Raw genomic sequence first — 22,625 nt, 5'->3', positions numbered from 1 at the left:
TATAACCATCAGGAACTGCTCTTATAAGAAAATTTCTTAAAAAACAAAAATACAGAGAACTTAATAAGACTCTTCCAATTGGATCAAATAGACTGAGAACATATCTGAAATACATTTCTAAAATCTTTAGAAATCCCTGGGAAAATGCATTTTTATTAAAAAAAAATAAAAACAGACATCTGACTCCAAATTCAATGACTGTAATAATTCAAATCTAATGCAGTAAAGCTAAGTTTGTTAAGCATCAGGGTTTAGCAAAGGTCGTTTCTCACCCTCTCTTATCTTTCCTTTTTTACAAACATCATCCCCACCTTTCCCCCATTTCTTCCCGCCAAAAACTCATCTCAAATTATTCTATAGTTTAAAAGGGCAATTGTACATTTCAAATTCTTTTCTAAATCTATCCCAATCAGAATATGTCTTATCTGTGGCCATATATATTTCTTCTCTTAAAAAACAAAACAAAAAACCTTTGGGAAGAGATGTCACTGGGAGTAAAAGTAAATCTATACCTCCAGATAAAAAGTTTCGTTTAATGATTTAACAGTTTACAAAGCACTTTCATATTTCATTGTCAAATTTCACCATAATCCCAGATGGGAGGTAGGACAGGGAATACTGTGATCATGCAGGTTATTCAGATGACAAAATTACAGCTCACCCAAGTTAAGGAACTCTAGGGTTATTTGAGGTGTTCATGTTCTGAGACTGACATCATGGAAGGTAACCATGCTTCTTGACAAAACTGTCCTTCACAGCACTGTATGGTTGGACTCAATATGACACTTTCTTTTGGAAACAATATCATAAATTAAGGCCCTTCCTCCCACTTACCTATTACAGCTGAAATTGCAAATTCAAATGCCAAGCAGGCTGACATAACTAAATAAAATATGCCCCAAATAAAATAAAGATAAAATGATAAAAGGCAACTGACACTAAGCCTCAGTGCTGGAGAGGCTAGACAGAGGTGGTAAAGTAGAAGACTGGAGAGGTTTTCTCTTCACAGAGAAGACAGTTGCAAATCACAAGTGACTACTGCCTTCTATGACTGCCATGTACAGATGCAGTTTTTCTAAATCTGATTTTTCAAGAAATCTAGATTTTTTTGTGAAACTTCCTGACCTTTAAATGACAGCAACTTAAAGAAAGACTGAATCAAAACATTTTGGCAAGAGCTTGGCCCACTAGTTTGAGATATGTGTTGGACTGATACTATTTCCCTCCACTTTCCCAAAAACAAAAAGTACTCTTTAAACCTAAAAATATTGAGGGTTGATTTTTTTTATCCCTCTAAACTATAAACGACCAAGTATTAGATCTCAAATTCTATACTACTTCCATTTGACCTGTTCATCATTTGCAGCTCTATACTTCATAACTCTTGGGTGTACTTATAATAATACATCTTAGTAAATATATGCTAAATGTATTTTTAAAAAAATCTTACCACTATGATAATAATTGCAGGAATTAGGTGTATTTAAGGAACACCACAGATTAGATATTTGCACATGCACACATATTCTATTCAGCCCATAACACTGTTATTTAAGAAAGTATTTCTGGACTTTTCATTTTTTCTCCACTATCATACCAAAAGAGCCCGAGAAAATCAAGATGGGGGAAACCCAGCAAGAATTTAATTGAGAATGATAATCTGGCCAAATGATTTCAGGTTTGGACACATTTAGTGCTATGTAGTTATTTCAGATTATAAGGTGAGTAGACCTTCTGAGTCCTATTTCTACTAAAGCCATAATGTACCAATATAACCTGCAACATTTTTTTCTCTTCCACATCTCCCCTTTCCCAAATGTACAAGGCTATTAGAAATTTTAAACACTTTGTAAGTTTCTCTAGCATCGAAGCGCAAAGCACAATGCCTGGACACAGAAAACAGCTAACATTTGCCCAGTGTTTGAATGAATGAAAGCATCCATCACACTGCTGCGCTGCTTTCCTCACTAGCAAGCTTACTAACTTCATCCCCACCAGTTTCCCAGGACAAGTTTCAAACCACAGAGCATTTTATTTAACTCGAGGTGAGTCACTGGGGAAAGAAAATAAACAAACGTAAGCGGTTTCGTTTATTAAGCAAAGATGAGTGAGCACGCCCTATTTTAAGACTTTGAAAGTATTAAATTGATAACGCTAATAGCAAGCTCGGAAAGAAAAAGAACCCCTTGCATATTTACGGCGTTCTTTGGGAGGCCACACGCAAAGCACCTGAAATCAAAGAACCGCTCTTCTCCCGCAAGGTAAAGGCGGCAGGAGCTAGGAGGCTGGTCGCGTGGGTGCTCTGAGCGTCGCCACCGCGCCGCCGGCTCCTCCGCGCTCCGGCCAGCCACGCTCGCCCGCCGAAGGCTACGGGATGCGCCTCGACGGGGCAGGTGACCGCTCTTCCACAGCAGGCTAAGGAGCATCCTCCTCCAGGAATATCTGCTTATCTGGCAGCTCCGACCGTCGCCGAGGACCCGAGCCAGCCAGGGAGCTCACCGACGATACTCACCCGTTGGGGATACTATTCTTCTTCACCATGACGCGAGAGGTAGGACGCGGCTCGGAACGACCCAGGCCACACCGCTCCGCTCTCAGGCCTCTCCCAGAACAAACTCCGGGCAGCTCAGCTGTGGCCACTGGCACACACCGAGGTGGCGGGTGATCAAAGCCAGGGTGCTCCCGCCAGGCACGTTAGACAGACGAGGATGGGAGTGACGGACTCTAGCGCTTCAACTCGAGCCACAAGCCCAGGCAGCGGGTGAGCAGAGAGCGCACAAATTCCCGAAGACGCACGCTCCGCGCACGCTCGGACCATCTGGCTAAGGGGCCCGCACCGCGCATGCTCCTGGACCGCCTTGACGTCAAGGCTGGAGGAGCGAGCGCGCGGCTGGAGGCGGGTGTGGGGCGAGGGACGAGCGTCAGGCGCGGTGCGGGTCCGTTGGTGATCTCTCCTAGTCCGTGGCAAATGGAGCGTCTTGCCTTCGCCGCCCAGACATAAGCAAAGTGCACTGTCCATCCAGGTGAATGTCGTATTGCCTATTGAAGACCGCCGACCCTTCCCTTCCCTGTCAAACTCTCCAGTTTTTTGTTTGGTTGGAGCCCAGCATTGTGGACGAAATCAGCGGGGGGCCCAGGTAACCTGGGCCAGACCCGCACGGGCCGCTGGGACTTGTAGTCTCCAGAGCCTAGTGGACCCGTTGGTCATCTCCTTTGGGAATTAATAGGGCTGGGAACCACTCCATTTTACAGCATTGGAGAGCAGTGCTTGATTTGCATCAAATCCGGGACCATATTATTTGAGTGCCTACTGTGTGCTGAGCACCTTGCTATGATTTGTGGAGGTTAGTTGAGTGCTCCAGCTTTCGTCTTCATTTTAGAGTGAGCAGAAAGGTGAACTTGCAGGATGCTATGTAATGAACAAAAATTACGAATTCGAAGTACTGTTGGAGGTCATAGAAGAGCTAGAGTGTCGGAAGGGAAAAAAAACTTCATGGAAGATAAGCGATTTGAATCAGGCTTTGAAAAGTGTAATGCTATAGATTGGGGAGGAGTTGGAAAAATCAAAGGATAGAGGTGGCAAGGAGTATAAAGAATTTGATCGAGCTGTGGTCGAAGATTTATGTTGGAGAGTGATGAGCAGGACTTGCTTTCAGAAAGGACCTCTATTTTAAGTTTCTAATAGAGACTATATAAGTACAGGAGATCTTCAGGTTTAAATAAAAGTCATTACAGGATTTACTTGTGTCCAGTTTCTGGCCCTCAAGACTGGTGTTGCTCTATAAATTAATACATTTTTATAAATTCTGTAATTATGAATAGCAAAATTACATTTCGTTGTATGTGTTAGATGTAAGCGTTCAAAGGATACTACAGTTTCTGTAACCGGTTTGGGTATTTATTTAACTTTTATGTGCCAGAAATCTCAAGGGAAGTTGACCCAAATCTTTCTTCACCTACAGGAATAGGTTATGATGGTTTGGGGCTTAGTACTAAGATGGTGGATGGTTTACTTTTAATGCCTTTAGTTTTTAATTTAGTTTAAATTGACATATATAAATTCATAGATCAGAAAATCTTTTGTCAGGCCATTTGTTCCTAGTTTTTATTTTAGAAAATAAGATCACAGTTAAAGATAATTTTTAAATTTGTCAGGTAATGGAACACCTGAAAGTCATGATGCTTTTTGTAAAACACTGAAATAATGCTATGTCACACTTAACTAATTGTAGAATTTTTTATACATTTTCCATATTCTAGTACTAGTAAAAGGTAGCTGATGCTATATATTTAATAAATTTTGATTTTGACAAAGTGCTATCCATTGCCTTAATTTCATCATATCTTTGCACGAGACTCATTTTTTTGGCATAGCATCCTAATTCAAATTAAAGAAGTCTGGAAGAGCATGATTTGAGAAACACGGCTCTAAGGGAGTTCAGAAAGGATTCATCATACTATGTAACAATTGAACTAAAATAAAGATAAAATTGGATTTTTGGACTGAATTCAGTTCTACTAAGGAAAGAAAGTGGATTAATACATTTGGAAAGATTTCTAACAGCAACTGAAGGCAAACTAAAGGAAAAACAAATTTCTAGTTAGCTCACAACCAAAGAAATATTACTGTATACCAGAATAAGCATTCTGTGACCATTCTGTACACTAGAGATTTTTCTGTAATTTTATTATGCTAACACTCCTGAAACCAAATGGCATGTGACCAAAGTAATCAAGGTGATTGAATATCAAATTTATAACAAAATAAAATAGACTTTAGGAATTTTCATTTGAGAAATCACAATAGTCATAAAGGAACCGCATAAAGGATTAATTTGCAGAACCTAGAGATTTCTAAATGCTAAGCAAGAGGCAAACACTTATACACATAAAATTGCCTCCTGTTTGCTACAGATCAGAAAATGCTGAATGAACTACTTGACTTTAGTTCTCAGGCTTTCACTATGTATTTCCAGGTCCTCTGGTACAAAGATAGGTAATCTTCAATTTCTTTGTCTTTTAGAAAGAGCTTTAACTGCACAAATTGTAAATTAGCAATATTCTTGAAGAGAAGATTGGGTTTAATTGTTGAATCCAGTTTTCTAACACAATGTTGAATCGTTGTAAGAAGGTAAAAATCTGAGCCATAATTTTTCCTTACTTCCACATGAGATTTTCAATAGAGCAAATGCAGTTTTCATCCACATCTTTAGTTTTATCTAATATTTTGTCTATAATCATTTATTATCTTTTATCATTTATGGACTGATAAATGAACCATGTTAGAAATATCTTCAGGTATGTAAAATAAACATTCAACTAATAATTTCTTTTACAATAGAAATTTATTACAATAAATTTATTATAATAAATTTGATAATTTATTATAATTTATCTATAGGATGTGCCACTGCTAATGTTTTCCGAAGCTTAACAGATAAAATTTGCAAGTGTAGGCATCAGAAACCCAGGTGTTAATTTTAAGTTCTTTTTAGAAGTTCTTGCAGAATGGAAAGTACATTCAAAATTCTCTTTCCCATCATCCTATTCCTGTTGTGTGTAATCTTTTTTTGTTGGTAGGAAGAATCTTAAAGATGTTGGTTCTTTTAAAGAGGAATTAAATCAATCTCTTAAATGCCTTTTTTTTTTTTTACTGATTAAACAAAGAATTTATCTAACTTAGACATGATTCTCTTCTGTTTTATTCAGTATTTTAATCACCTTCTAGATCTCTCACCTGAATGTCTCTTAAACATCCCTAAGCAACAGCAGAAAACAGCTTATTAATCCCTACCCTAGCTACCTTCCTACTTTGACAATACTCAAATGAGGCTACCTCTCAGTTACTCAAGCCAAAAATCTAGGAGTCCTTGATTTTTCCTTCACTTTGTCCTATACATTTAATTGGTCACCAAATCTTGTGAATTCTGCCCTTTTTTGTAATTCAAGAATGGTTTATTATTAGAAAATACATTAATAGCATTATAAATGGATTATAAAATATGATTATCTTTTTAACTTAAGTATAGTTGGTATGCAATATTAGTTATATTAATTTTAGGTGTACAGTATAGTGATTTAACATTTTTATATCTTACAATGTGATCACTCTACTAATTCTAGTAATAAACGAATCTTTCTCCACCCTGCATTCCCATTTCCATTTTTTTAAATTAAATTTATTGGAGTAAGATTGGTTAATACAATTATATAATTTTCAGGTATACATTATAATTTGACATCTGTATACTCTATTGTGTGTTTACCACCCAAAGTCCATATAGTCTTCAGCTACCATATATTAGATCCCCTTTACCTACTTCACCCTTCTCCTCCCCCCATATTTGACCCCCTTTACCCCGTCTACCTCCCGCCTCCTTCCCCACCTCCTACCCTCTGGTAACCAGTAGTCTATAGTTCATGTCCATGAGATTCTGTTTGTTTGTCCTGTTCATTTGTTGTTTTTAGGTTTATATCCCACATATAAGTGATATCATGTGATTTTCAACTTTTTCTGTCAGGCTTATTTCACTTAGTATGATTATTTCAAGATCCATCCATGTTGTTGCAAATGGCAGTATTTCATCTCTTCTTATGGCTGAATAATATTCCATTGTATATATGTACCACAGCTTCTTTAGCCAGTCATTTATCATAGGACACTTTGGTTGCTTCCATGGCCTGGCCACTGTGAATAATGCTGCTATGAACATTGGTGTGCAAATATCTTTACAGATATGAATTTTCAAGTCTTTGGGGTAAATACCCAGTAGAGGGATTGCTGGATCATATGGTAGATCAATTCTTAATTTTTCGAGTAACCTCCATACTGTTTTCCCTAGTGGCTGTACCAATTTGTAGTCCCACCAGCCCACTTCCCATTTTTTGATTCAGATCTCTAGCATTTCTCATCAGGACTGTTATAATGGCCTTTTAAGCAATCTCCCTGCCTCTGGGGAATACTTTTATGTGTAATTAGATCCTAGATGGGTTCCCACATATTTTAATAGAAGTTATTCCTAGGAATTTTGAAAAGTTTTTATATTGCTATTATGAAGGTGACCTTTTTCTATTAGCGTATAGGGAAGCTATTAATTTTAATATGTATTCTCTTATTCTGCCACTTAACAACTTTCTAATTATGTCGAAGCTTTTTTTTGATCTTTGGTTTTCTACATGTAAAAACCTGTCCTCTACAAACAAGATAATTTTGTCTTCTCTTTTTCAATAATTATATCTCTCCTTTTACATGTCTAATTGCAGAACCAGAATTTCTGTTAAATACTAAAAGTGATCAGCTACTATATACTAAAAGTAAGAGCATATTTCAGTTTTCAGTTAAATTAAAAAATTTAAATAACATTCTTTTTCTCAAGTATCTTAATAGTTGTTTTCTTTCAGTAGTGTATTATTCTTAAAAATATTTCTTATTTACTTAGAAAGTGGGACTGAAAGAGCCATCATGAAAAAGAGCTCAAAGAAGAAAGAAGAAATTAAAAAAAAAGTAAGGTATTAATGGAGTTTATAAGGATTTTGATTATACTAAATAAATGTAGGATAATCCTGAAACGTGATATATTCGGTTCTGGATATAAATTATACAGTTCATATGTTAAAAAAATGAACAATAAGAGAGCTTAGGGATGAATTATACTCTTATTTTGTCTGTCAGTTATGTAATAAAGAGCATTAGAGATGAGTTATTTATGTATTTATTTATTCCCTTACTTAAATACCAATTTATTTATCTGTTCTCAGCCAGCTAGCGATCCATTCCCTGCTTTGCTCAAAATAAAATGTTTTTATTTTTTTAGTGAGTGAATGAAACATATTTAGGACTGATACGTCTCTTAAAGTAACTCCAATTAAAATTTATATTTTATTCCTGCCTTCTAGAGGAGGAGGGGAAGTTATGAATCCTTGGAATGCTGGGTAAGATTATTGGGAGTTAAAGGGAGACCTCTATCGTTCACTTGCGAGGGTTGATGTTCCATCACATCTGCAAGGGTTACTATCTCTTGGTCAAGAGTAGAATTAGGTATTTTTAATTGTGTTGAAGAAGATACTGAAAGAGGTTTGATAAGACCAGAACATCTTAGTTCATGTTGACCTTATTTAGTAGTTCTTAAGTATGGTATAGGAATCACTGGTGAATTTTGAAGTTCTTTCAGAAAGTTCGTAGACTAGGCTCTTATTGTAATAATAATGTCTTTGCTAGGATCATGTGAATATCCTACTTTGGCTTTTGACAGAAATCCATGTCCTTACTGTGACGGGAAAGCTGCTCTTTCTTCTTGCTCCTTTTATTTCATCTTCACAGTAGTTTGGTTAGCATGGACAGTTATTTAAGGAGTCTTTTATTATTCTGTTTCTTAAACTTAAAATGAAAAAACGAACTCATTTATGTCATTCTAAAAAAAGGATTTAACATTGCTGGCATGGTTTAATTTTACGATCTTGAGGTTTAAAAAACTGTAAAACCAGTAAATGCTAATTTTAACATGTTGATAATGGTAGGACATTCAATTAGAAATATTAGTAGGCAGTTAGATTTCTGGTATTCAAGAGAGCAGCCAGGGTTGGAAAAGATTTAGAAAGCCATGGGAATATATGCCCTCTCTAAAGCCTTGGCGTATGCCCACATTTAAACTATGAGGAGGATTGTGACTGTTAAAGGAAAAGGGATTAAGAGGCCAGAGAAATAGGAGGGTAGAGGACAGGATTTAGAAAATTTTCAGAAAATAAAGGTGCCCAACCTTATCAAATGCTACAGAGTAATCAGGTCATAACTAACACTGATATAGTGTTGAGTTTCAAAGTATTTCCATATATCTGATCTCATTCGACCCTTCTAAAAGATATATGAAATAGGCAATATATGACCATTGAGAACTAACCACTGAATTTTATCATTAAAAGGTTTTTTAAAAATATTAAATCAAGCAATTTCTTAATTTAAAAATCTACCATATATAAAGAACTCATACCAATTGATAAAAAGATGAAATTTAAGGAAACAGACAAAAGCTATGAATTGGCATTTTAAAGGAGATGATTTTCAAAAGGTTGGTGGACATTTGAAAAGATGTTCAATGCCAAAAAAAGATGCAAGGTAACCCTCCCCCACTTTTTTGCAGATGTCAGAAATGACAGAACACAGTGCAGTAGAAGAAAATGCGGTAGACAAGCATCTCCAAAAAGGTCTTCAATAAGTATACAACAACTCTGATACTGTTGGTTTTTATTTTTAAGAGATATAAATGACTAATCCTATCCTAGAATTTCAGCTGGGAACACAAGTTTATTAAGAGATGAGTTCAAGCAAAAACTAAACTTCCTAGATAACACAAGATGAGTATAAGGAAATAATTAGTAAAGTTTATACATGTAATAAGTCTTTTGTTTATTAAAACTTTGTTTTCTTGCTCTCTCTGCAAACATGGGAGAATCCACTAGTGCTTGAGACTGTGTTAGACTATAAAGATGCATAGATACAGAACCTGCTTCAGGAAGCTTTAAATCTCAGGGAGAAAAATACAGAAATAATGGTTGATCCCTGGTTCATGTATCATTATTGAGCACCTACTATGTGCTACCTGCTATTCTAAGTTCTGGGAATAGAGTATAAACCAACTAGTAATTTTTAAATTATGCTAAGGAATACTGCAGTTAAGAATGAAGATTCTCATGACTTACAGTGATTTAGCTTTATACTTATCCTTTAATTCCACCATCCTTTATGCAACCTTTACTCAGAAGCAGAGAGAAGAAAAAAAAATGCAAGGCAAAATGACCAAAAGTTTCCTCCATTTCATACAGTACCTATGACTGTGCAACCCATGTCTTTCTTAGTCCATCTAGTGGATCATGTGGGGCAGAAAATAACAAATGGCTTGGAGTGCACACAACAACTGGAATCTTCTTTATACCCTACCGGACTGTTTCAATTCCTTTAAGAGCTGGCAGAAGTAGGAATCAGCAAATTTTACAAAACTAACATAAGTAGTTGAAAAGAGACTAACCTCTTTTCCTTTCAGATTCCTTTCCCTCCAGTTTAATCAAGTTGAAGCAACCTGGCTTTGATATTTATATATTCTGTAGAGCAGTCATATAGAATATGACTGTTCTCGTGGTTATTTTTCCCAAAAGGAAAAAGATAAAAGTTTTGCTTTTCTGAAGGTGGTTTTGTTTTTTATTTTTTGGTTCTTTTTTTTTGTTTTTTTTTCTCTACAAAGGACTCTAGCCAATAGTTGAGGGTAGAGGAAAAGTGACAAAAAGAAACAAAATTCAGTCCTGACTATATATGAAGGTGTTTGTTCCAGATGGAAAAAGGAAAAAGGACATCCATTTGTCTTCGGTTATAAGCTCTCATGAGGCAATGACCCAGTCTTCATAATCCTTATAATCCTTAAAAATACATATAATTTAGCTATTTTAATAAGTACTGTTGCTGTCGCTATTTAATTATAAAGTGTCACAAACTCTATTATATTGGCTTCTTGATAGATTTAGATGCCGAAGAAAATCAAAACAGAATAGAAACGTTGAGAGGCAAAGTAAGAGAAAAGCTAAAGAATGCTAAGGTAATGCTTATTTTTTTCTTTCCTGTTTTCAAATTTACCGTTTAAATGCATCATGTGTCAAATAAACTTTTCTTTGTTAAAAAAGAGAAAAATCCAGAACTTACAAGTTCTTTTCCATGTTTTTATTTTTTTCAAACCTAAAACCAAGCAAAGTTAATCGATTTGGTCATGGTAACTATATATGACATCTCAGGGGAAAATATGTATACACTTTTTAAAGGAAAACACTGAGAAGTCTTGATTTTTATCCATTTTGAACAAAAGACTTACGAGCACAATTATGCCTGTATCTCTGAAGATTAAGTTTTGTGTACCATTTATTTATGTTGTTTCAGATTAATCAAAGTGAAAAATCCACTCATCTGCTCATTGATGATAAGATATATCAATGGTCTAAGGTGAATAACTTTTTTTACTTTTAAAAACAACTTTATTGAGGTATACTTTATATAGCAAAAATTCATCCATTTTAAGTATATGATTCAGTGATTTTTAGTAAATTTACAGAATATGCAATCAACACAATAATCAATTTTAGACAGCTAGACACAAGTAGGAGATAAGACAAGCTTTTGTATGTTATGTATTTTTAAATTGTTTGACCCCCTAATCACTGAGTTTTACTTTTACTTTTTCTTATAGAATTAATTTCTCTCTCAAACCTTCCTAAAAACAGTTCATTTTAATGTGTGAGAAAGAAGTCATAAGTGCTTTACATTTCAAAGATTCAGACTTATAATATTGAAAAATGAGAGCTTATTAATCCACAAGTTTATAACTAGGAATGTGTCACTTTTAATACGTTTAATTACCTCCTACTCCATAAAAGATTGTAGGGGGATGGAGTGGTACTTATGTGTGAGCATACATGTATGTGAGAGCACCTAAAAACAGGGAGGGAAAAAGAGAATTTTCCCAGAGCCCACATTTTGAAACTGTAAGGTAATGCTCTTAATACTCTAGAGTAAAGAGATATTTGGGGAAGATGGAGAAGATTCGAACTCAACATTCTGTTTTTTATTGCAGTTACTAGAACCTTAAAAACAATACAAAATAAAACAAACGAATTCATGAACTAGACTCAAATATAACTCGATATTGTCTCTCTTGCTGCTCCTCACTCATGAATAACAGTTACTATTTACCATATTATAAAAAAGTATTTTACTTATAAGCAGAAAAAGTGTTCATTTCAACACTGAATATTGATTTACCATTGTTTAACCCACAGACCAAAGTCTCATTGGATGCAGGTCTTTCGTTTTTCACTCTGAGTGGTGAAGAAGACTCAGTTTTTGGCTGGTCTTCAGAGCAGGTTGGATTTGTTCCCCTTCCTCCCACATTCTCAGGAAAAATAACTTTATTAAAGGGAAAGAAGGAAATACTTGGATGGGAGATAAAATTTTTATTTTTATTATTGAGCCACCTTCTTTGAATTGAGAACCTGTTAATTATAATTCCCAGCATTTATTGAGTACTTACTGAATGCCCAATGATATACTAAATTTTTAATGTGGATTGTATCTTTCAATTCGCATAGTAACCCCGTGAAGCAGGCATTATTATCATCTGTTTTACAAGTGAGGACACAAGTACAGAGGGATAAACACTGATAGAGCTGGGACATATAGGCTGTCAGCTCCAAAGCCTGTGTTTTCCTTTCGTTGTTTCCTCCTCCTCTCCAAGTGCTCCACGTTGTTCTTCATAATCTCTATTACTCTCCGTAGAGTCCTGATTCTTCATGCTTCCTCGTCCAATCCCAGAGCCTTCCAGTTTCTTTCACTTCTTCCTGGTTCCTATCAAACTCCTCAGCCCCTCCTGTTATCTCCTGGTTGTCCTTCCCTTCAGTGCTAGTCAGTCTCATTAGTCTTTCCCCATCTCCTCCTGACTGGTCATTCTCTCTCATTGGACACCCTCTCTGCCCAAGTTCCCTGTATTCTTCTCCACTTCCTCTCTACCTTCAAATCTCTTACGGTTTCCTTGGGCCACCTCTCCCAGTACCTCCTACTCCTGAATCTTTTCTCTCTTCTGACATTTCTTAGTCATTTCCAAATCCCTCAGGTCCTCTTTTGGAGTTGCTCTTGGACCACCATTTGCCTTCCATTCCCCTCTCTGAACATCTTGCTCCAGTTCTTTCATTCCTTTTGTTGTTGTTGTTTCCACAAAAGGGCTCAACTTTTTAAATATTTAAACAAAATGGATACATTATAAAAACAATACAGAAAACCGTGAAAAAGAAAAGTCATGTGATATCCCATTGCCCCAAGATAAACCATTTATTATTTTTCATACCTTTCTCTACCACTACAGGCACACACACAAACTTTTATGTAAATAGATTCATAGTATGCCAATTCCATTTTCCCAGTTGCTCAGACAAACCTTCGTGTCATCTTTGCGTCCTCTTTTACTCATAGGCCTAATATCTAATTCATCACAAATTCTTCAAGTAGTCCAGAATCTGATCTACTTTTCACCACCTCCAATGTACAACCCCAGTATAAGCCACCACAACCATCATCTGGATCATCTGGATTATTGCCATAGTCTCCCTCTGTTTTCACTATTGCACCAACAGTCTGTTTTCTATGCCATACAGTAGTCAGGGCAATCCTGTTGAAATCTAACATAGACCTTTCTTTTGCTTATTCTTTCTAATGATTTCCTTATCTAATTCAAAAGCTAAAGCCCTTGTAAGGTCCTCCAAGAGCTACATAACCTGGCCCCTTTGGTACCTCTCTCACCTCACTTTTATACTACTTTCCCCTTCTCCTGCCCAACACCAGCTACATTAGTTTCCTTCCTATTCCTCACAGCATGCTCTTGCCTCAGAGTCTTTGAACCATTTATCTGTCTGGAAAGCTCCTTTCTTATCCTCACGCTGTCTCCCTCACTACCTTGAGTCTGTGTTCAAATGGCACATTATTGAAGATACTGTGCCTGACAATCCTATCTAAAATAGTAACCCAACCCACCCATCCCAGCATTCTCTATCCCCTTGCTTGCTTTTTTAAAAATAATACCGATCACCAGCTAGCATGTACTTCTATATCTATTTGTTTAATTTCTTCATGGAACATATAAGGCACTCTGTGAATATCTGCACAGATATTAAATGGGTATCAAACATGTGCATGCTCTGCCAGGTCACTCAACATCCTGGAGTCTGACAATATGGGTTTTCCCCGAGCTTTTTGGGAAAACAAAAAGGTCCACCCAGTAGAGTACACAAGGATCAGGTGCTGTGGTTTGGGCTGCTTTTCCTTCTTATAGGGCAGGCATGAGAGAAATTAGGTCAGTGGGAGACATAGGCTACTTGGGCATGAGGAAGTCCCAGTTTGGATGCAGGTTGTTTCGAGTTGTTTGGAAAAGCCATCTGCCCTGCACCTGGTGACTGGGACCCATAGGAAACTACTGTCCTCATCACAGGGTGGAGAAAGCTACTGTTTTGTGGGAGGCTGAATTTGACTGTGGCCCCTTCCTACTGGGAGGAAAGGGAGTCCTGGTCCCAAATATGTTGTCTGGGCGACCCAGAGTGAAGTCCAGTATTACTTTCAGACAGTTCTGCTTACCACACCACAGTTGACAAGGCGTATCCCTGTGAGATGAGAGGATGATCTCTTTTTTACCATACCATGCTCGGGAGTAATCACTGGGAGTTGATTGGATGCTTTCTGACCTCTACTCCCTGTCACACAACAAACTAACAGCAGACACTGCTCTGCTGTGCGCTGCGTAGTAAAGACCACATGGCCTGATATCTCTGAACTTTGCCTTACCCTATGAATTCTCAGGGGTTGAAATATCATAATCCAATATCTCAGAACATTTTCAATAAGAAAGAAGGGGCTTGAATTACAATTCTATTTCAGTAGTCTTTCATCGAGAATTACATATTGTGTAATATTAAGCCTTAAGTGAGTTCCTCTGTATTCAATGAAATTTCATTATAACACAGTTTCAGTTTGACCTTGAACTGGGTAGCATAGAACAGAAAGACAATTCACAGCAAAGTTTAAGTACATTTCATTTATATGTGTATTAAGTATTGGAAACAAGCATGTATGCTATTTACTTATTTATTTATTTTGGTATTTAACAGAGGTCATTAAATGATAGTTACCCCAAACATTTTTCACTTGGTGATAATTTGCAAAATTTTGCTGAAGGCCAAGATGAAGATTGTATGGAAGAAGTCATTTTTCCAGATTTACTTGAAATAAAAGCTGCTGAGTATGAAGATGATGAAGAACAAATAAAAAAACAACAGGCAAATATTTTTGTGCCAAGTAGTTCTCCAGGTAAAATTCTTTTACAATAAAGTATTCAAGTCATTAATGAATCATATTAAAGGATAATACCTTCTTTGTATGCTGGATAAATAAAAAGTACTGATCTAGAATTATAGAATTTTTAAAATTTTATTATTAATTTTAAGTATACAGTACATTGGTTAGAGATTTATATAGTTTATAAAATGATCCCCCTAGTTGCTCTTGCTTTCCTCTGGCTCTCCACCTAGCCATTATATTAATGCTGACTGCATTTCCTGTGCCGTGCTCCCCATCCCCATGACCATGTATCAACTACTAATTTGTACTTCTTTAGCCCTTCATCCCTTTCTCCTCGTCCGCCTTTCACCCTCCTCCCTTGTGGCAGTCACCAAATTGTCCTCTGTATTTTTGTATTTGTTCTTCATGCCTTTTCTGAGTTTGAGAGAATTGGTTAAAAGAACTCATTCATTGTGTGTGTGTGTGTGTGTGTGTGTGTGTGTGTGTAAATACATATTTAGACTTTCTGCTAGACCTTAATGGTAGGGTATATGATAGTTCTCTTTGCTTCTTGTTTGGTCAATACCAGTTTACTATTTCAGACTTTAAAGTAATATATAGGTTTTGTTATTAAGTGGTCAACCAGCGTAAACTGCCAAAAGATATGATGCCCCGCATTTTAGAAGATGAGGGATTCTATATTCAGAGAAAGCCAGAAATATATAAAAAGACCTGCAACAAAATGGAAAATCGCCTGCTTAAACTAGAAGAGGCAAGTGCACCAGCTAACAAGCTAATATGTGATATTTGATAATATGTGATATTTGTTTTCAATGAAATATTTAATTACTGTGTTTCTTAAATATTTTAATAGGGAATGTGTTGGTTTGAAGAAAGAGCTGAAATAATGTCATTACCTTCACCTATTAGACATTCTTGGAATTTCAGACTAAACATGAACAAGGAATCTGTAAATCCAGCACTAAAGACCATATACAGGAAGGTAACCACCAACAATTTGTTTGTAATTATTGTTAGAATTCTTGTAATATCAATTATAACTTATGTTTTCATGGTGTTAATTCACGTTTTAAAAATAGTCTAGTAATATAATGGCAAAACTAAAATGTTATAGCCATTAAAATTATGTTTGAGGGATATATAATGATATGAGGAAATGCTCAAAATAAAATGTGAAGTGAAAAACAAAGAAAAATTATATGTGATCCTAATTTATAAAAATAGGTAATGAATGAATGCATTTATCAAAGAATGGGTAAGTGCATACATATATGTTAATATCTCTAGATAGCAGGACATAGGATTATTTTTATTTTACTCAAGATATAGCACAGATATTTGAACAGTTTTCAGAGATGATTGCTCTTGGGAAGAGAGGTCCTCGAAACAATGAGTTTGTTAAGTAAATACATGAATGAATGAATGGACAAAGGGATGATAACAAGTCAAAGAAAAATATACAATTTTTGGAGAAATATTAACCATCATCCAGATTAACCATTGTAAACATCTGGAATCTCAAATTGGAAACCACGGGACTGAACAAGTAACTTTTACCTCCAGTGGATCATCCAAGTACAATTTCAGAATTTAATGGACTTTTAGAGTTGGGGATAAATGTATGTCACTTCACCAAGCATCTAAACTGAATATTCAGTATTCATTCTGTAGTATCCTTAACAAGTTATGTTCTGGAAATGGTGTTAGACAAATGCCTCTGCCTGCTTTTCCCTTATATCTTCACATTTTTTACTCTGCCCAGCCAGCCTTGGAGGTAATGCTCATTTGGAGTTTTTTACCACCATAAATATAAGGGCAACCGAAGGGGAGATAATAGCTGCCTGAGTATCAAAGTCCTCTCTTTGCTGTTGCCTCTATCAGGTGCTTTAAATACCCCATTGTGCCTCTACTACCCCCAGCTCTTATTTGCTTGTTATTTGCTGACTAGTTTTTGCCTATTTGACTATGCCCTTTGCTCCCTCTTCTGGCACACCTTTTATACATTTACTGCAATTTTACACAGGTCATAAGCTTAGAATTTTTTGTGCTTTTATCTGGCCTTTGATTTATTGTTGCTTAGATCTTCATGCTTTTTTTTCTAATATGTTACCTAGTTCTAGAAGTTACTTAATCCCCTTAGCCAACTGCTGCTTATAATCAGTGTCAGGGAGCTTACCACTTCCCAAGAGAGTTCATTCCAATAATGGCCAGTTTTGTTTATTGTGTGTTGAATTAAAATCTGCCTCCTGGATCACTACTATTCATTTGGCTTCGTTTGGTCATGAGGAACTCATAAAGTACTATAGTTACGGGACAGCTCTTCACATATTTGAAGACTGCAGTCATTTCCATCTTTAGCTTTTGCTCTCCTGTCTAAACTCATTCCTTTTGACTGTTGTTAAGTATTCCACCATCTCAGTTACCTTTCTCTAGCGTCTGAGTACCACTATCATCAATAGGTACTGAATAGGACAGGACCAAGGCCAGAGGCTTGTGTCACTCCAATAGAAACAAAGAAAGCAGCATTATTTGACTAGTGCTGAATCTGCTTAACAAGACAGGCATCTCTAGCTTAGCAACTTTAATTTCCAAGATTTCATTTGTAATTTAGTTGTTTAAAACTGAAACTGTTTATTTCCTTGGTGGTTAGCCTGATCAATTTACTACCAATTAACTAAATCTTATAGTTGGAATCAAGAACAGGTTTTCCCCTCTGAGTTGGCCCATATGTAGAAAATAGAGACAAGGTAAGAATAAAACAAACAAAAGAAGCTTTATGACTGTTCTCTTGCTTCCCCCCCGCCCCAACCCAGTGAGGAAAAGAGATGATTCCTAGCTCAGGAGAGAGTAGGGAGAAGAGATGCAAGCATCATGCTGGTGACCTACAGTCCTTGAGAAGCACTGGATCTGCCACACCAGATCAGGGGTGGGACAGCAATTGTTTCAGTATAACAAACAGCAGGTATAATAGCAATGGCACAGGTTGGAGGGCCTATCGGATTACACCAGACTGATCCAGAAAGAGGGCTTGTGCTCTGGTGGATGCAGCCATGGCTCTTATTGGGAGTGGCTAGGCATTCTTGAGTTAGGCTATACTTGCTAAGTAACCTACTAACTGTCTTAAATTGCATCACTAAAAACCAGTCATATGCATATTCAAACATATATGCTTACATTCAAAGTAGTGTACTAAAACAGCTGAATTATTTTACATACAATCTAAGGCCTACAGACTTCAATTAATTTAGGGGCAATCTGGTATCTAAATGGAAACAGTCTCATGGATAAAGAAAGATGGTCTCTTTATAGTGTTCGCTTAGAAGGTCCAGCCTTCTCCAGGGAATTTTCCAGGGGATTACCAACATAGTCACTTCAGAACAATGTTTTAATAAGTGTTTATCATTTAGCTCTGGCCCACAGATGACTATTATACCATCATGTAGTCGAACTATTGACTCAACAGTTCTAAACACTATTATAGCAGTCCTACAGTAAATTATTTGGGTACTTACAATTTGGAAGTCCAATCTCTACCAGCACACAATGGTAAGGTAGATGACAATAATTTATAGCAAGATAATTAAAATGCTGTCATAAATATATGATATCAAGGGCCACAATCAACTTCAAGGAAGAAGGATCAAATTATTTTTTGCATTTCTTTATCTCTTCATTTTCTTAAAATCAACATGTTAACTTTTACCTGTAATTTTAAAAGAAATAGAATCATAATAACTTTGTGTACATATTTTTCTTTAAAAGGCAGTGAAATCTAATCTAGAAAGCTCTATTAGGAACAAAATAGAAGGTCAAAGGGAAATGTACCAGTTAGATCTCAACATTGTGGGTTTGCAATTTAGCCATCATCCTCTCTTCAATCAAGAACAAGTATTATGTGCTAGGCTGCTCCAACTTTATGAGTGTTTTCAGGACAGGCAGCAACAGAATTTACCTCAGCTGCTTTTGGAAAAGGTGAGAATGGCTTTCATTTCTTTTATTAGGCTGAACACTTATTGTTGAAAGAGTAAACAGACTTCTTTGTACAGAGCAAATTATCATGGAACGTTTTTCTTTAGCACTTTAAATATTCAACCAATTACAACAATGGTTGATTTCAGTTTTTCTGAAAAGAAACTGTAGGAATTGACTGGCCAGGGAGGGAGCCTCCAAGATACTCTGCAGGATATTTAGCACTTATAAATGGTTTACTAATCACTGATATTCTTGGTCCTATGACTCAGGAAGAGTATTTGAAATGATTACTATTTAATAGAGTCATATGGCTATCTTAAGTCTTAGAATATTTTGGATAAAAAATATTAGAGATCTTGACTTTCATATTAAATGTGAGGAGTCTTGGTTTAAGAATGATCAATCCAAATATCATCTAATGACATCTTAAAGGGTATATAAAGTTTGAAGAAAAAGGAGTACCCACTAATTATAAATTTTGCTTCTCATTTAAACTCTCTGCTGAGTTTCTGATATATAAGCATTTTGTTAACTAGCATTTTCTTTGTAAAGATGCTTTGATAGGTATTATTCAGCTGATGAATACATTTGAAAAATAAATACATAGATATTTAAATATTCAAACCTGATAGAGTCACCAAGATATACAGTAAGCTAGAAATGAACTATACCTTAATATGTCTGCTTTTAAATATATAAGTACAAACCATAGGACTGAATCCATTTGATTAAATTTTCATGTAATAATTGTGTGGGAGAACTTAATAGTTGAAGACTATGCATTAATAATATCTGAATATTTTCTAAAACAAATACTGAATATTCTGATTTTAATATAATGGCCATTGTTTCTATGAATTGAGGAACCAACTCTGAAATTAAGATGTAGGTGATTTGATTTATACATTTCTATTTTATAGATAATTTTCCAACATATTATATAATCTCTAAGGTCCAATCTAGCAATATCAATTTTATTTCATTGGAGTACTATCTATTATTATATATAGGACTCTGCATTTCCTTTCAAACCAAGTTCAGAGTAGTGGGAGACTCACTGGCATTCAAGGAATATGTCCCCTTATGTGAGTATGAATCGCACTTGAAGAACAAGGAGAAATGTTGCAGAGAGAATGAGAGAGTAGAAAGGATACTCAGCGATGCAGACTTCTGCTATTTTCCCCTCTAGCTTTTTGTTTGTTTGTTTGTTTGTTTGTTTGTTTGTTACATAAGTAATGCAGGCGTACATTCTCAGTGGAAAAGATTCAATATAAAACTTTCAAGGATGGAAGCCCCACTTCATTCTTCCCCTCATGGTTTGGAGTACAACCTTCAGGTTCTCTTTTTTATATATCTCTGTACATACATATGCCATAACAGTTTTTAAACTTCAATTGGATCTTCCTATATGTATTATTTGGCAACTTGGTTTTTAAAAATTAATTCTGTATCTTGGAGCTTTTCTCATTTCTCTACATATGGACCTATAGTATACCTGTATTTTAACATGTTTAATCACTCCCCATTCATGACACTTAGGGCATTTTGGTTTTTTATGATTACAAATAATGAAGCAATGGGCATCCTATACCTATACATTTAAGCACACATGTGAAAACTTCTATAGGCTAAATTCCTAGAAGTCAAATTGCTTGGTCAAAATAAGGGGGCATGAAGTTTAAAGTTCATTAGACAGTGATGAATTGCCTTTCCAAAAAGGTTTTTCCAGTTTGAATTTCCATTGGCAGTACAGGATAGAGCCCATTTCCAAGAGTCCAGTCTTTACCAATAGTTGATATTATTTACCCATTTTTCTGTTGCTTGCCTGATTTTTAATTATTTACTCTATAAAATTTTAAAATATTTATGTAATATATAAAATACACAGTTAATTAATTAAATATATGTCCATAAAAGATATGTACCTTTTGAATATGTTTTACATATTTTCGTCTCATTCTGTTACTTGTTTTTTAATGTCATTTTTTATATCTCTTGGCAAATATTTAAAATTTTATAAGTTCAAATTTGTCATTCTTTTTCCCTGTGGATTTTAGGTTTTGTTTTTTGCTTCTTAAGCTTCCTTGGACCTTCTCTACCCCAGGTGTATCAGTCAGTATACCTTTGGTTGCATTTCACAGAAAACACTCTCTCAATTGTTTTAAACAATATGGAAAAGGTTTTACCTCCTGTATCAAAAATCCCAAGTTAGGGCAACTGTAGGGTTGATTAACTTAGTGGCTCAACAATATCATCAACAACCCAAGCTTTTTTATCTTTTAATCTTTATGTCAGCAAGTTGACTTGGTTAATCCTCTCATGGAAACTAACTTATTGGCTGTTCTATAGGTATCTATATATGACACACAATATGCAGTATATTGTTTCACTTTGAGAACCCTCTCTAACCTTTCCACCACTCCTCAGCCTATTTTCCCACATGTCTCATTGGCGAGAATTATATCACATGATCATGCCTAAACCAGAAGAATGAATTTGCTACAAATTGCTAGACTACTCAGGGTTACTTCTGAAACACATTGAAGAAGATTGAACAATTGAGCAAAACTGGGGTTATACCAATCAAGAAAAATGATCTTTTAAGGACAACCAATAGTATCTGACAGACCCAAATTATGATGATATTTCTATATTCTTTTAATCATAATATGTATATGTGTGTGTATATATATATTTATATGTACGTATGTATATATGTATGTGTATACACACACATATGGTATATATATCCTTTAATTCTACCTAGACTTTATAAGTGTGTCTTATGAGGTCAAACTCCAGTTCAGTTTCTCCCAAAAGGTTAGCCTAATATCCAAACACCATAATTTTCCTACTAATTTAAAATTCTGCCTTTATCCTAAACCAGCTTTATATATTTACATACATTTGGTTAAGAACTATCTCTTCCACTGACATCTTTGTCTAGCCCTGCCCTATTTTAATGACTATATTTAATTATGATGTAGAACAAGTGCCTCCTTAGTGTTTTTTCTAGAATGCTTTTGGATACTCTTATAGATTTGGTCTTCCATACAAACCTTAAATTAGCTTGGCAACTTCCTTTTTAAAAATCCATTACCATTTTTATTGTGATCGCATTATATTATTTTGAAAAAAAATTCTATCTTTTAAAAATTGGGTTTCCTCATCCAGGAATATAGTATATCTTCCCATTCATTGAGCTCTTCTCTTTTGTCTTCCAGTAAAAATTTACATCAATTGACTCTAGTCTTGGAGTTTCTACAAATTGTTCCTAACTGTAACAAATTTCTCATGCATATGTTTCCGAGTTTATTTTTTTATTTTTTCCGAGTTTATTATTTTATTTTTCTATGGATAGTCTCTGTGGATATTTTTCTCTGTTTTATACTTTCCTCAGTATATCTCATTCTATTGGTTTTATTTTTTCTTATTTTCCTGTTACACATTTATTTTTTATTGAGAGATATAGAGATATAATTAAAAATACATAGATATGGATGTGATGATGGAAATGTAAATGGATAAAGACATAAACAGATATCTTTTGTGTAACCATGGATTTTAGGTGGAAGAAGTTGGATTCCTGTGCTCAATCTACCATCTGATTGATTGGTATTTATCTGTATTAATTGATTCAGGTATTGAGGCTCTTGTGAGTTCTGTCCCAAGGTGTTTATATGAAATATATTTTGGAAGACAAGACTATAATACACAAAAAGCTATATACTTGAGCTTTTACTGCCCACAGCTAGACCTATAGGTGAATTGGAGGGAT

General features: G+C 35.4%; 2 protein-coding genes across 8 annotated transcripts in view; one reads left to right on the top strand and one right to left on the bottom strand.

Moving 5' to 3' along the window:
* Positions 1-2,798, bottom strand: part of LOC120609268 (uncharacterized) — a 59,345-nt gene extending 56,547 nt beyond the window's left edge. For 4 of the 7 annotated variants that reach the window (XR_005654714.1, XR_005654715.1, XM_039871658.1 and 1 more), the window contains exon 1: positions 2,513-2,796. Coding sequence is in view for 3 of the 7 variants with exons in the window: in XM_039871658.1 (XP_039727592.1) it covers positions 2,513-2,541 (29 nt within the window). In the remaining 4 variants the exon portion in view is untranslated. Of the gene's footprint in view, positions 1-2,512 lie in introns of all 7 variants that reach the window. The other 3 variants (XR_005654716.1, XR_005654717.1, XM_039871657.1) reach the window with 1 other exon arrangement.
* A 97-nt stretch (positions 2,799-2,895) lies between these two features.
* CC2D2B (coiled-coil and C2 domain containing 2B) overlaps positions 2,896-22,625 on the top strand; it is a 79,351-nt gene continuing 59,621 nt past the window's right edge. Inside the window, exons 1-10 of the mRNA XM_039871654.1 lie at positions 2,896-3,023; positions 7,440-7,504; positions 9,138-9,201; positions 10,507-10,583; positions 10,919-10,982; positions 11,804-11,898; positions 14,686-14,884; positions 15,490-15,626; positions 15,729-15,857; positions 18,638-18,847. Coding sequence (XP_039727588.1) covers positions 7,463-7,504; positions 9,138-9,201; positions 10,507-10,583; positions 10,919-10,982; positions 11,804-11,898; positions 14,686-14,884; positions 15,490-15,626; positions 15,729-15,857; positions 18,638-18,847 — 1,017 coding nt within the window. The 5' untranslated portion in view covers positions 2,896-3,023; positions 7,440-7,462. The remainder of the gene's footprint in view (positions 3,024-7,439; positions 7,505-9,137; positions 9,202-10,506; positions 10,584-10,918; positions 10,983-11,803; positions 11,899-14,685; positions 14,885-15,489; positions 15,627-15,728; positions 15,858-18,637; positions 18,848-22,625) is intronic.

This window comes from Pteropus medius, unplaced genomic scaffold, assembly GCF_902729225.1.
Source record: "Pteropus medius unplaced genomic scaffold, Ma_sr-lr_union100, whole genome shotgun sequence".
NCBI lineage: Eukaryota > Metazoa > Chordata > Mammalia > Chiroptera > Pteropodidae > Pteropus > Pteropus medius.
The sequence above is the reverse complement of the archived record's forward strand: the minus strand, read 5'-3'. Positions and strand labels throughout refer to the sequence as shown.